Here is a 15,569-nt window from a genome sequence, read left to right as displayed (position 1 = left end):
CGATGGCCTGCTGAGACTGGGCCATGGCCTGCAGAGACTGGGCCATGGCCTGCAGAGACTGGGCCATGGCCTGCAGAGACTGGGCCATGGCCTGCAGAGACTGGGCTATGGCCTGCTGAGACTGGGCCATGGCCTGCTGAGACTGGGCCATGGCCTGCTGAGACTGGGCTATGGCGTTGAGCGCCTCTGCCATCTGGCGCTGGCACTGGCTCATGGCCTCCTGTGAGAGGGCAGCCATTTCCTGGGCCACAGACGCCGCCTGGACGGAAGGCCCCAGGCCTCGCAAACCGTTCCCCATGTCTGACACCGTCGCACCCATTGCCTCCACCGCGGACGCCACCCGTGCGGTGTCAGCCTGGGTGGCACGCATGACCGGGACCACTCCCAGCTCCTGGACGCGGGTGGACTCCTCCACCTGCGACCGCAGCCGCCGCAAGCCACCCGTCACCCTATTCGCTCGTCTCCGTGTCGGTGGTTGCATCGGATCTATGTGTGGGTGTGGTAACTGCAGGAACCCGGGATCCATCTGGGCGGCAGATGTTCGCTTGGCCTGCGCTGCCCTCCGACCGCCCGGTCCCTCTGCTGCTCCTACCTCTACCTGCTGTACCGGGACGGCTGTGTTGTGCGCACCAGTGAGTGTACCAGACGCCTCATCACTAAAGTGCCCAACCGTGGTGAGTGTTTCTGCGATGGTGGAGGGTGTTGGTGACAGCAGTGGCGTTATGTCGTGCTCTTCGTCCCACTCTGACTCCATGGCACTTTGGGGTGGGGGTTCGTCTCCACCCATCCACTCTGAGTCACTGTCCGGTATTTCGTCTTCCCGGGTAGGGGTGTCCTGGGTAGTGCTGTCCCGGGTAGTGCTGTCCCGGGTAGTGCTGTCCCGGGTAGTGCTGTCCCGGGTAGGGGTGTCCTGGGTAGTGGTGTCCCGGGTAGGGGTGTCCTGGGTAGTGGTGTCCCGGGTAGGGGTGTCCTGGATAGTGGTGTCCTGGGTAGTGGTGTCCTGGCTCGGATATGACGGGGGCCTGTGGCTGCCCCCCTCATCGCTGGGTGGTCGCTCCCGCACGTGACGGGGGTGTCATCTCCCTGTTGCTCCAGGTCTCTCCGTCTCCCGTGGTGTGCGAGGGGCATCCTGCGGGCGTCGCATGCTGGAGGGTCCGGGTCTCTCCGTCTCCCGTGGTCTCCGAGGGGCATCCTGCGGGCGTCGCATGCTGGAGGATGCGGGTCTCTCCGTCTCCCGTGGTGTGCGAGGGGCATCCTGTGGGCGGTGTGCATCTGCGGGGATGGGTGCCTGGACGTTTGGTCCTGCGATACACAATGAAGCATGCATGGTTAGACATCAGGCAGTGATCAGGTGATACGGGGGAGGGGGATATAGGGGAGGGGGGATATGGGGACGGGCTGTTGGTGGCTCACTTGCTCGTGGGCCCCCGACCTCTGCATCAGCAACCTCCCGGTCCTCAGGTCCGCCAGCCAGTTCCAGGGCCCTTTCCTCGTGTACAGTCAGTGGCCTCTCATCAGCGGGGCATCCTCCAGTCCTCACATGCTCCCTATTGTTGTGTGCGCGCTTCTCCTGTGGGGGGGGGGGGGGCAGGGGTAAAAGGCAACAGTGTTAGGCAGGTATATGAATGCACGCCATCGGTTGCGCGTGCATTGCAGAGGTTAAGGTTAGGGCTGGATTCACTTGGGGATATGGGGGATATGGGGGAGGGGGGATATGGGGGATATGGGGGAGGGGGGGATATGGGGGAGGGGGGATATGGGGGAGGGGGGATATGGGGGAGGGGGGGATATGGGGGATATGGGGGAGGGGGGATATGGGGAGGGGGATATGGGGCACGGGGGATATGGGGGAGGGGGGATATGGGGGAGAGGGGATATGGGGGAGGGGGGATATGGGGATGGGGGAGGGGGGTATGGGGGAGTGGGTATATGGGGGAGGGGGGATATGGGGAGGGGGGATATGGGGGAGGGGGGATATGGGGGAGGGGGATATGGGGGAGGGGGGGATATGGGGGAGGGCGGATATGGGGGAGGGGGGATATGGGGGAGGGGGTATGGGGGAGGGGGGGATATGGGGGAGGGGGATATGGGGAGGGGGGATATGGGGGAGGAGGGGATATATGGGGGAGGGGGGATATGGGGGAGTGGGGGTATGGGGGAGGGGGGATATGGGGGAGGGAGGGATATGGGGGAGGGGGGATATGGGGGAGGGGGGATATGGGGAGGGGGGGTATGGGGGAGGGGGGATATGGGGAGGGGGGATATGGGGGAGGGGGGATATGGGGAGGGGGGATATGGGGGAGGCTCACCCTGCCTGCTCTGACGAGGTCGTTCACCTTCTTGTGGCACTGGGTGCCTGTCCGTGGTGTCAGGGCCACAGCGGTGACGGCCTCTGCCACTTCCCTCCACAGACGCCGGCTGTGGCGTGGGGCAACTCTGCGGCCATGCCCGGGATACAGGGCGTCCCTCCTCTGCTCCACCGCGTCCAGGAGCGCCTCCACATCGCGTGACTCGAACCTCGGGGCTGAGCGACGGCCAGCCATCCAGTCGGGTGTTGCGGTCGGGTGTTCCGGTCGGGTGGGGGGAGCTGCGCGGCCTTATGAGCCGTCACGCCGTGCAGCGCGTATGACGCTGCACGGCGTGAACCGCTGCGCAAGCGCGGATCCCGTCACGTCGCTGCTAGCCCATTTCGGGCCGGAGACTATCGGCCCATTTTTATGACGTGACGCAAGTGGGATTTGCGCCGTTTTTTGCGCCGATCGGCGGACTTTCCGCCGATAACGGAGAATTTCGCCCCTGGACACTAAAGGGCAGTTTTGCGATGGCCAATCCACCTAACCCGCACATCTTTGGACTGTGGGAGGAAACCGGAGCGTCCGTAGGAAACCCGCGCTGACACGGGGAAAATGTGCAAACTCCACACCGACAGTCGCTCAAGGTCAAAATTGAACCCGGTTCCCTGGCACTGTGAGGCAGCAGTGTTAACCGCTGTGCCACCTGCTGCCTATTCGATGATCTTAATTAATTTTTTTGTCCTCGCTACCTCTCCTCCTCTGCCCCCTCTTCATCTCCTTCCTCGCATTGTTCACTCCCAAGCATTTGGGCCTGGCAAAAATCACTTTGATGTTACACAATGCGATTATTTCTTTGTATCATTGTTGCTGCGCAGAGTATTCGTTAAAGCTAATGATTCGGTCACCAGTCTTGCCATTCGCAACCAGGGTAGCGGAGGAGCCTGTGACCGTTTTTCCTAACTTGAATGCCTCTGGCTTTGGAGAAGATCATTTCTGGATGGTGTTTTGTTCCTCGTGGGTGTGCAGTGACCCTGATTAGAAATGCGTGGGGTGGGCCGGGTCAGACTTACTTTTGATGTATCATGTGGGCATTTACAACATTGGCAGACGAGTGAATAAGGCCTGTTTCAATGGGTGAATGGGAGAGGAACAAGCATCTCGGGCTGTGTTTTGCCCGTGGTCTCAGTAATGAGTGGTGGCAAAAAGCTGGTGATGGTCAGAGACGGTGACGCAGCGATATTGCCACTAGACTAGTAACCTTGAGACCCAGGGTAATGCTCTGGGAATCAGGTTTCAAATCCCACCACAGCAGATGGTGGAATTGGTATTCAATAATAATCTGAAATTAAAAGTCCAATGATGACCATGAAACCATTGTCAATTGCCATTAAAAGCACATCTGGTTCACTCATGTCCTGTAGAGAATGTAATCGGTCGTCTTTCCTTTGTCTATCGTACATCTGATTTTCGATCCACAGCAAGGAGTTTGACTCTTAACTATCCGCTGAAATGGCCGAGCGAGCCACTCGGTTTGAGAGGCAATTAGGGATGGGCGAGCGAGACACTCAATTCGAGGGGCAATTGGGGATTGCTAGTCCAATTAAGGGGCAATTTAGTGTGGCCAATCCACCTACACGGCACACCTTTGGGTTGTGGGGTGAGACACACGTGGAGAATGTGCAAACTCCACATGGACACATGGAAAGTAACCCGGGGCCGGGATCGAACCTGGATCCTCAGCGCCGTGAGACAGCAGTGCTAGCCACTGTGCCACCGGTGTTGCCCTTGAATTATTTTTTAAAATAGCTATACCTGGACTTGATGAAATTACCCAATCTCTGAAACTGAACTCATTGGTATTCATCGTTAATGGTACCTTTTAATTATACGGCTAAGATACACAGGCAAAAGGCATTGTTCAATTAAGTACTTAGAGCACTTATAAAGAGAGACTGCTGGGATACTTTGTTGGTAAGTAGGAAGTAGGAGGATATAATGCTGTATTCTGTGAATGAACCTATTGTTATGAAAACTAGTGTGTACCTAGTTTCAGACTGCATCAACTGGCTTGGGATCGGAATAACATTAATTTGTGTCTGTTTTCTTTCAGAAAATGAAAAGCTGGCAGCTAAACTGGGTATGAAAACATTATAACTAGATTCAGTATTGTGAGTGAGTTTCACAGATTTTCAGATGTCAGCATAGCTAAGTAGCAACACAACACTCATCTCCTGAGTCAGGTTCATGGACTCATCCCCGCCCCCACACTCCACAGAAATAACCTTGGCTGATACCAGTGCAGTACTGAGGGATTGCTGCATTGTCAGAGGTGGAGGATAGTCTTCGAGATGAGGCATTAAACTAAGGAGTCCCATTTCCTCCTCTCCTCTCTCGGGTAAAAGATCCCATGACGCTTTTAAAAAAAACAAAAAACATTTTTTTTTTCCAATTAAGGAGCAATTTAGCGTGGCCAATCCACCTAACCTGTATATAGAACAGTACAACACAGTACAGGCCCTTCGGCCCACGATGTTGTACCGACCAATTTATCCTATTCTAAGATCAACCTCACCTACATCCCTTCAATTTACTGCTGTCCATATGCCTGCCCAAGAGTCGCTTAAATGTCCCTAATGACTCTGACTCCACCACCTCTGCTGGCAGTGTATTCCACACACCAACCACTCTCTGTGTAAAGAACCTATCTCTGATATCTCCCCCATACCTTCCTCCAATCACCTTAAAATTATGTCCCCTCATGACGGCCATTTCCACCTTGGGAAAAAGTCTCTGGCTATCCACACTATCCATGCCTCTCATCACCTTGTACACCTCTCTCAAGTCACCTCTCTGCCTTCTTCGCTCCAGTGAGAAAAGCCCTCAAGCCCTCAACCTTTCTTCATAAGACATGCCCTCCAGTCCAGGCAGCATCCTGGTAAATCTCCTCTACCCTCTCCAAAGCATTCACATCCTTCCAATAATGAGGCAACCAGAATTGGACACAATATTCAAAGTGTGGTCTAACCAGGGTTTTATAAAGCTGCAGCAAAACCTTGGGGGCTGGAGGAGCCCACATTTGGGCTGGAATTCTCTGACCGATGTGATTCACTGTTCCCGCCAACAGCCTGCGGCTTTCCAGGCAGCGTGGGGTGGCTTCAATGGGAATTCCCATTGACAAGCAGCTGCGTGCTGCCAAGAAAGACACAGCTGGAGGACCGGAGAATCCAGCCCTGGATCTCAACAGTGAAATCCTTCAGAAATACGTAATTGACTGTAAAATACTTTGAGGTTGTGAAAGGTGCAAAATAAATGTAATTTCCAATTAGTAATTTTAAACCATGAAATTATATCTCAAATGTATTCTTTCTTGCAGAATCTGAAAAACTTCTCCATCTTATAGGTAAGATGCTCTGTCAGTAGCACTTGCGTCTTCATGTCTTTTGTTTCTTTGCGGTTTTATTTCTGCATCATATGGTCTTGTGATATTTATGTGTCTAATGTTATGGGATTGCAGTTAGAACATTAAATTAAAAAACAGAAAACGCTGGATAAAGTCTGCAGGTCTGGCAGCATCTGCGGAGAGAAACAGAGTTAACGTTTCAAGTCTGATGTGACTCGCCTTCTGAAGAAGAGTCCTATGGACTCGAAACGTTAATTATGGGCGCGATCCAGCGGCCACGCGGCGCTCGGAAAGCTGCTCTCCGCAGCATAGCCGATAAAAGCCGAGAGACCCCGCTCCCGGGACTTACCCAGCTCGCAATGCCTCGCGCGATCTAACGCAATCTCGCGAGACGTTGTGATGTAAATCCTGCCCATTGTGGGCGGGATCACTCTTTAGCAAATCTGCACATTAGCGCGAGATGGCTAATCTCACTTTACTGTGCAGATTACCGGAGGCTTTGGGATTCATCCATTTCTCGTCGGAGGTCTCAGGCAAGCGCTGCTCAGTCCTGGTCTCCATAAACCAGATGGAACGTGGGCGGGTCTCCAAGGGGATCAGAGGATCCTAGGTGCATGCCCTTTGGGGAGGGTGGTACCCTGGCACAGTTGATGCCTCCTGGGCACCCTGGCAGTGCTACCTGTTGTCCTGGTAGTGCCTAGGTGGCACTGCCAGATGGGAGGGGCACTGCCAAGGTGCCAAACTGGCATTTACCGTACGCTGGTAATTGGACCGGGTGTTCAGGTGCTCTGCGTGGGTGTTGAGGGGGAGTGGTGGGGAACCTTCCCATAGTGCTTTGGAGCTGGGGGGGCTCTAGGGTCGTGTCGGGGGTTCTGATCTCTCGCTGTACTTCTTAAAAATAAAGTTACAGTACCCAATTATTTATTTTTTTCCAATGAAGGGGCAATTTAACGTCGTCAATTCACCTAACCTACACATCTGCGGGTTCTGGGGGTGAATCCCACGCAAACACGGGGAGTGTGCAAACTCCACACGGACAGTGACCCAAGGCCGGGATCGAACCCAAGTCCTCAGCGCCGTGAGGCAGCAGTGCTAACCTCTGCACCATGCTGCCCTGATCTCTTACTATACTGAGGAGTTCCAGTGAGCCTCAATGTAGAAAACGGGGCGATGTGGGGCCTCGGCTGTGCTTTCCATGCTGAGGCCCCTTATTTAACCCGAGTGGCTTTGTATAGCCTTGTGTTTCTTGGTGTTGCGAGCGCTGGGATACATGTGGCTAAACACACTCGCTAATGGGACTTTGTTCCCATTTACTTGAATCGCGCCCTCTGTTTCTGTCCCCACAGATGCTGCCAGACCTGCTGACTTTCCCCATCATTTTCTGACTTCCCTTCAGATTTCCAGCAACCGCAGTTTTTAAAAATAAATTTAGAGTACCCAATTATTTTTTTCTAATTAGGGGGCAATTTAGCGTGGCCAGTCCACCTACCCTGCACATCTTTGGGTTGTGGGGGTGAGGCCCACGCAGACACGGGGGGGGAATGTGCGAATTCCACACGGTCAGTGACTCGGGTCCGGGATCGAACCTGGGTCCCTAGGCGCCGTGAGGCAGCAGTGCTAACCACTTGCTTTAATTTTAGAACCTTTAAAATGTTACTTGTAGTTCATTTACTGTTTTAGGTTTGCCAGCAGCCTGTGGGAAAACTACCGATTTGTAAATGCTTAAAAACGGCAAGAACACGTTAATCTACTCAGAGCCTTCAGGCAAAAGGGGATTGGGGAGAAGGAGATGATTTAATTGGAACACACTGACATAATTGAATCTCTATTTTAAAATCTTATTGTGCCTTTATTAAATTGTAGCATTTTTATTTGATATTACTTGGAGTTAAATAGTAATGCAACGCTGTCACTCTGCACCAGTATGGGGCACCTGCAGCCCAGGGACAACATAGATTTACATAGAATTTGCAGTGCTGAAGGAGGCCATTCGGCCCATCGAGTCTGCATCGGCCCTTGGAAAGAGCACCCTACCCAAGCCCACACCTCCACCCTATCCCCGTAACCCCACCTAACCATTTTGGACACTAAGGGCAATTTAAAATGGCCAATTTAACTAACCTGCACATCTTTGGACTGTGGGGGGAAACCGGAGCACCCGGTGGAAACCCACTCACACACGGGGAGAATGTGCAGACTCCGCACAGACAGTGACCCAAGCCGGGAATCGAACCTGGGACCCTGGCGCTGTGAAGCAACAGTACTAACCACTGTGCTACTGTGCTGCATGAGACATTTTGTTGACCGTTACCCATGTGCAGTGTTACCACATTTTGCTGCTTTCCATCTGGGGTGGCAGTGGTTACCACTGCGCTTCTTGAGACAGCGAAGGGGCAATTGAGCATGGCCAATCCACCTAGCCCGCACACCTTTGGACCGTGGGAGGAAACCGGAGCATCTGGAGAAAACCCACGTAGACACAGGAAGAAAGTGCAAACTCCACATAGAGAGTCACTTCAAGGCTGAAATCGAACCCAGGTCTCTGAGGCTGTGAGGCAGAAGTGCTAACCACTGTGTCACCGTGCCACCCCGACAAGTCCACCTTGGTGTTTATGCTCCACTTGGGCCTCCTCCCGCCTTTCCTCATAGAATCATATCATAGAATTTACAGTGCAGAAGGAGGCCATTTGGCCCATCGAGTCTGCACCCAGCCCTTGGAAAGAGCACCCTACCCAAGCCCACACCTCCACCCTATCCGAGTAACCCCACCTAACCTTTTTGGACACTAAGGGCAATTTAGCCCAGCAAATCCAGCTAACCTGCACACCTTTGGACTGTGGGAGGAAACCGGAGCACCCGGAGGAAACCCACGTAGACGTGGGGAGAATGTGCAGACTCCCCAAGCTGGGAATTGAACCTGGGACCCTGGAGCTGTGAAGCAACAGTGCTAACCACCGTGCTACCGTGCAGCCCAACTAAACCCACCATTCTGAAAATTGCAGCCACGATCAAATTGGGATGTAATTCCTCGACTTCAGCCGCCCTTTCATGATTTCCATCGTGTTTGCAGAGCTAGTTGTTCTATGAAGCGAGCCGATAGTCATTACTGACACACAATCTTCTTCTTTCCAGAGTGGGACAAGATGCTTCGATGCGCAGGTAAGAGAAATGATCGCCAAATGGCTAAATGCTAAGCAGGCACCAAATCATTGGTGTAAAAACCCCTCCTGCAGAACGATGGGGTAATCGCAAAAGCGAGTCTGCTTCTGCCTCGGCCGCCTGCATCTAGAAACGCATTGAAATATTTGGGGCAGGCCACGTATGTGGCGAGTGATGCTTGAATAATGGGCTGGAACTGCTTTGTGAAATTTGCGAGTTTTGTGATGTGGGAATCTCAACCCTGCGCCCCTTTGCACTTGGTTCTATTGCTTTTAACTTCAACTTATTTCAGCCGGTCAGTACTTCAGCAGGGAAGATGTGGACTGAACGAGGTACTTCTGCAGATTGTTGAGCTGGTGACTGGGGCATGGGGGTGATTATTGAGTGGTATTAACTCTCAGAACTGCCCTCGATTTAGCCAACCAGTCTTTTCCCTTAGTTTGCAAATGTCGCAGAGGGCAAAGCATTTGCTGGTTTCAGTCGGGTCAGAAAGCTTAACCAAACCACGCCTGCATAACGAGGGGTGGGGGGAAGGGGAGACCATAAGAAATAGGAACAGTGGACAGGCCATTCAGCCCTTCGAGCCTACTCCACCATTTAATCAGATCACGGCTGATCTAATGTTCACTAAGTCCACTTTCCTGGATTCTCTTCATAATCCTTAATTCCCCCCACTGATTAAAAACCTATCGATCTCAGGGCAGCACGGTGGTGCAGTGGTTAGCACTGCTGCCTCACGGCACCGAGGTCCCAGTTTGATCCTGGCCCTGGGTCACTGTCCGTGTGGAGTTTGCACATTCTCCCCATGTTTGCGTGGGTTTCGCCCCCACAACCCAAAGATGTGCAGGGTAGGTGGATTGGCCATGCTCAATTGCCCATTAATTGAAAAAAATGAATTGGGTACTCTAAATTTATTTTTTAAAAAGAAAATAGATTGCGGGTCTGACGCCCCATTCTCCACTCCCACGCCGAGCGCAATTTCGGCCCGAGGCTCGGAGAATCCCTCCCCAGTTGTTTTCCTCAGCTGTGGAATTTGGGTGCTCCATTGTTGGCTAAATTTAAGGTTGGGATAGATGGACGTTTGGTGTCTCGGGATTGAGGGATATGGCAGAAAGCTGAAACTGATCAACCCTGATCATGGTCATAGAATCCATTCAGTACAGAATGGGGCCATTCCGCCCATCAAAGGGACAACAACCCTCCTAAAGAGCTCTCCACTTAGGCCCACTCCCCGCCCAATCCCCATAACCCTGTGCATTGATCATGGCCAATCCACCTGCACAACTTTAGATTGTGAGAGGAAACCGGAGCACCTTGAGGAAACCCACACAGACACGGGGAGAAAGTGTAAACTCCACACAGATAGTCGCCTGAGGCCGGAATTGAACCCGGGTCCCTGACGCTGTGTGAGGCAGCAGTGCTAACCACTGTGCCATCCCACTAGCTAGGAATGGTCGTTCAGGCTGGAGCGAGCCTGGGTGGCTTAGTTGTACTCCTGCTACTGGTGAGTGATGAGAATTCCTTTGCCAGTTTATTGGTCCCCTTTGACACGGGCTGATGTTGACAGGGTTTGCTGCTCTGTGTGTCGGAACGATGCATTCCGTTCGATAATGATCCCAATGACGTTCTTTCCACAGTTTCAGTTAGCCTGGACCCCGATACGGCAAATGGAAACCTTGATGTGTCGCAGGATCAGACGATGGTGAAAGACGGTGGGGGTTGGCGGAACGTCACCGAAAACCCAACGAGATTTGAACGTTACCCGTTTGCCTTGGCCACCGAAGGCTTCAAAACTGGGAAGCATTACTGGGAAGTGGAGGTGGGAGAGAGCTGCAATTGGGACCTGGGTGTGGCCAAGGAGACGGTGCAACGGAAGGGCCGGATCACCCTCAACGAGGAGCACGGATACTTTGTCATTGGGCGTTACTGGGAGAAGTATGAGGTGAAAAATGCGGCAAAGACTGAGATCCTCGTCAGCGAGAAACCCAGGAAGATCGGAATTTGTCTCAATTACGATGAAGGGATTGTTTCATTCCACAACGCAGACACAAAAGACCAGCTCTATGTGTTTCATACTGCATTTACAGAGACCATTTTCCCGTTCTTCTGTCCATGGAGGTCTCAGGAGACATTGAAAATTACCCCCGTTACATTGGAGAATTGATTGTTCGAAACTCCTTGCAGCCAGTTAGCGACGGAGGGCACCAGAAGTCAATTTTTGGATTGATTAATTCACAAAGTGAAATGTTACAAATCACAAATGCTCAGCTCCTAAGCCTTCGATGTCAGAACAGGCATGCTGGACAGAATAAGAATCCTTATTCTGTCCATGACCGTGGCATTATTAGAACCACGCTCTTTCATCTGAGTTAACTGGTCAATTGCCCCAAGTGATGTATATTTTTTTGAGTAAAACAACTGAACAGATAAACAAATTCATAGAATTGTACCATACAGAAGAATCCCTTTAGCCGATCAAGTTGCACTGACAAAAAACAGGGCTACTCTAACCTACACTAATCCTACTACCCAGCACTTGGTCCATAGCTTTGAATTTTATGACATTTTAAGTACCCATCCAAGTATTTTTTAAAGATTCTGAGGTTCCCTGCCTCAAATGTAAGCCTACTTGTGACAATAAAGATTATTATTATTAGCTACTTTCCCAGGTGGTGCATTCCACATTCCCACCACCATCTGGGTTGAAAATTATTTTTTCAAATTCCCGTCAAAACTCCTGCCTGCCACCATAAAATTATGCCCCCTTGTTATTGACCCTTCAGCTAAGGGGTCAACTGCTTTCTATCAACCCTGTCCAAGTTCCTCATAATCTCATACTCCTCAATCCGGTTCCTTCTCAGCCGATCCAACTTTCAAGAGATTACACCTAATCCCACGCGCCTTGATTTTACTCGCTAATCTCGTTTATGTGAAATTTGTTGAAAGCCTTCCGAAAGTCCAAATAAACCCCATCAACTGGCCACCCCCCCATCAACTCTACTAGTTACATCCTTCAAGAATTGCAGATCATATGGTTGTCAAGGTGATACAGATCTCGCTTTTGGAATGAGCCCTGACGTGCTGTTCTAATCCATAAAACCAAAAGACATAGGAGCAGAATTAGGCCACTCGGCCCATCGAGTCTGATCCGCCATTCAATCATGGCTGATATTTTTCTCATCCCCATTCTCCTGCCTTCTCCCCATAACCCCTGATCCCCTTATTGATCAAAAACCTATCTATATCTGCCTTAAAGACACAGTGATTTGGCCTCCACAGCCTTCTACGGCAAAGAGTTCCACAGATTCACCACCCTCTGCTGAAGAAAGATGATACAAAGTTGGGTGTAAGGGTAAACTATGAGGAGGGTGCAGAGATGCTTCATCGGGATTTGGACAGGCTGTGTAAGTGGGCACATGCATGGCAGATGCAGTATAATAATAATCTTTATTTCATAGATTATCATAGAATTTACAGTGCAGAAGGAGGCCATTCGGCCCATCGAGTCTGCACCGGCTCTTGGAAAGAGCACTCTACTTAAGGTCAACACCTCCACCCTATCCCCATAATCCAGTAACCCCACCCAACACTAAGGGCAATTTTGGACACTAAGGGCAATTTATCATGGCCAATCCACCTAACCTGCACATCTTTGGACTGTGGGAGGAAACCGGAGCACCCGGAGGAAACCCACGCTCACACGGGAGGATGTGCAGACTCCGCACAGACAGTGACCCAAGCCAGAATCGAACCTGGGACCCTGGAGCTGTGAAGCAATTGTGCTAACCACAATGCTACCGTGCTGCCTATTTGTGTCACAAGTAGGCTCACATTAACACTGCAGTGAAGTTACTGTGAACATGTGGATCAATGTGAGGTTATTTGCTTTGGAAGCAAAAATAGGAAGACAGATTTTTATTTGAATGGGTGTAAATTGAGAGAGGTGGATACTCAGCGAGAACTTGGTGTCCTTGTGCATCAGTCCCTGAAAGTAAGCACGCAGGTACTACAGGTAGTAAAGATTGCAATATCTGTTTTGCATGTAGATCTTCATAGCGATGTTTTACTTCAATTGTATGGGGCATTGGCAAGGTCACATCTTGAGTATTATGAGCAGTTTTGGTGTCCTTATCTGAGGAAGGATGCTCTTGCTACGGAGGGAGTGCAGCGAAGATTTATCAGGCTGATTCCTGGGATGGCAGGACTGTCATACGAGGAGAGAATAAATTGGTTAGGATTATAATGAATTGGAGTTCAGAAGAGTGAGAGAGGATCTCATAGAAACTTACAAAATTCTAAAATGATTAGACAGTCTAGATTCAGAAAGAATGTCCCCGATGGTGCGGGAGTCCAGAACTAGGCCTCATAGTTTGAGGATAAGGGGTAAACCTTTTTAGGACTGAGGTGAGGAGGAATTTATTCACCCAGAGAGTGGTGAATCTGTAGAATTCACCATAACAGAAGTTGGCTGAGGCTAAAATGTTGTGTAATTTCAAGAAGGAATTAGATATAGCTCTTGGGGCTAAAGGGGTCAAGGAATATTGGGGAGGGGGGAAGGGAAAGGCAGGATCAGGATATTGAACTTGATGATCAGCCATGATCATAATGAATGGTGGAGCAGGCTCAAAGGGCTGAATGGCCTCCTCCCGCTTCTATTTCCTATATTTCTATGAATTCCAGTAGATTTGTCAAGCACGATTTTCCTTTTGTAAATCCATGTTGACTTTGTCTGATTCTGCCACTGTTTTCCAAGTGCCATGCCCTTTAATCTTTTATAACCAACACCAACATTTTCTTCACTATTCTGTTTGCTCCGTCTTCATGGGTATCCCGGCGATGTAACCACGGACACCCTGGCGAGGTGAAACCACAGAAGACTGGACCGGCAGCCAGGAAGAATGACCTTCTTGAGTAGCCTGCTGCCAGGTCCTTTTTGATAGATGTTGTGGCCCAGAATCCCAAGACTGGTATATGGCGAAGGTGACTGATGTTGTGCCAATGCTGCCTATCAACCTGGAGCAATGATTGTTCCAAATGTATTACGTGTTCTTTTTAATTCCTTCACTAACAATGTCTTGAGACTTGTATGTTTAAATTGGATTGGATTGGATTGGATTTGTTTATTGTCACGTGTACCGAGGTAGAGTGAAAAGTATTTTTCTGCGAGCAGCTCAACACATCATTAAGTACATGAGAAGAAAAGGGAATAAAAGAAAATACATAATAGGGCAACACAACATAAACAATGTAACTACATAAGCACTGGCATCGGATGAAGCATACAGGGTGTAGTGTTAATGAAATCAGTCCATAACAGGGTCATTTAGGAGTCTGGTGACAGTGGGGAAGAATCTTTAATCTTTTATAACCAACACCAACACCAAGGCAAATGTGAGCCTTGTAATGGTAGCCTTTTTCTACAGATTTCAGATCACAGTGGCAGGCTGCTCAGAATGTTCTCTCAGGGTCTCTTCCCATGTGCTTCTTTAAACCATAGCGTGTGTGGTGCTACTCCCCAGTCTCATGTTAACCCTCGTCCCCCCCTGTGCACCAAATGACATGCGGACATGTAACACATCAGAACGCGGTTGTGAGGGTCCCAACAGATCAGCAGTATACTGGGCTGAGGCTCTGGATTTTGGTAAAGTCTCAATTTTTGGAGTTCAATTTCCAGAGAATAATAAAAGGGAGTATCTCTAAAACCAAAGACTTTTTATGGTGTCTGTGCTTTCAATGAACCCTTTTATTTTCCAAATTATTATGACAAAACTGCATGTTATTTCATCCACACTTGCTGGGATTTGTTGGAAAATGCACTTTAAAAAACTGACATATTTAAAGATCTGCAGGAAGGTAGTATCCTTGTAACTTCTCAGGTTTGAGCTGAGGGGCCAGGCACAGTACAATACGAATAACTCATTCAAAGTGTTCTTGGCAAAACCTTCTTATGATCTTAACAGCAAATACCGGTAAGTTTGCCACTGATAACAATTCCTGCATTTATGCTAAACTTTCGCTAAGTAAAATGGCAAATGCTTGTTTCTTTTTTAAAGATGTGCAAAGAACTGTTGCAGCACAGTGGTGCAGCGGTTAGCACTGCTGCCTCACGGCACTGAGGACCCAGGTTCGATCCTGGCCCTGGGTCACTGTCCATGTGGACACCCCCACAACAACAAAGATGTGCAGGGTAGGTGGATTGGCCATGCTAAATCCCCCTTAATTGGAAAAATAAAGAATTGGGTATTTTAAATTAAAACAAAAAAGATGTGTAAAGAACTAACTTGTTGAAATGGAAGAATAAACATGAATATTTTAAAAGACATTTTGTTAAGATACCGTACCAAATGTCAACATTTGTTCGGATACCGAATGAGAACCGCACACAATTTTAAAATTGTAAAACTGTGAGGAATAGAACATAGAACATTACAGCGCAGTACAGGCCCTTCGGCCCTCGATGTTGCGCCGAACTGTGAAACCACTCTCAAGCCCATCTACACTATTCCCTTATCGTCCATATGTCTATCCAATGACCATTTGAATGACCTTAGTATTGGCGTGTCCACTACTGTTGCAGGCAGGCATTCCACTCCCTTACTACTCGCTGAGTAAAGAACCTACCTCTGACATCTATCCTTTATCTATCTCCCCTCAATTTAAAGCTATGTCCCCTCGTGCTAGACATCACCATCCAAGGAAAAAGGATCTCACTGTCC

The 15,569-nt window shown here is 50.0% G+C and overlaps 1 protein-coding gene across 1 annotated transcript in view; it reads left to right on the top strand.

The window, feature by feature from the left end:
* LOC140390274 (butyrophilin subfamily 1 member A1-like) overlaps positions 1-14,560 on the top strand; it is a 61,307-nt gene extending 46,747 nt beyond the window's left edge. The window contains exons 10-13 of the mRNA XM_072475298.1: positions 4,405-4,431; positions 5,668-5,694; positions 8,827-8,853; positions 10,491-14,560. Of these exons, the coding sequence (XP_072331399.1) occupies positions 4,405-4,431; positions 5,668-5,694; positions 8,827-8,853; positions 10,491-11,017 (608 nt within the window). The 3' untranslated portion in view covers positions 11,018-14,560. The remainder of the gene's footprint in view (positions 1-4,404; positions 4,432-5,667; positions 5,695-8,826; positions 8,854-10,490) is intronic.
* The last annotated feature ends 1,009 nt before the right edge of the window (positions 14,561-15,569 follow it).

Source organism: Scyliorhinus torazame, chromosome 14 (genome assembly GCF_047496885.1).
Source record: "Scyliorhinus torazame isolate Kashiwa2021f chromosome 14, sScyTor2.1, whole genome shotgun sequence".
In the NCBI taxonomy this organism is placed as follows: Eukaryota; Metazoa; Chordata; class Chondrichthyes; order Carcharhiniformes; family Scyliorhinidae; genus Scyliorhinus; species Scyliorhinus torazame.
Note: the sequence above shows the minus strand (reverse complement) of the source record. Positions and strands in the feature narration are given on the sequence as shown.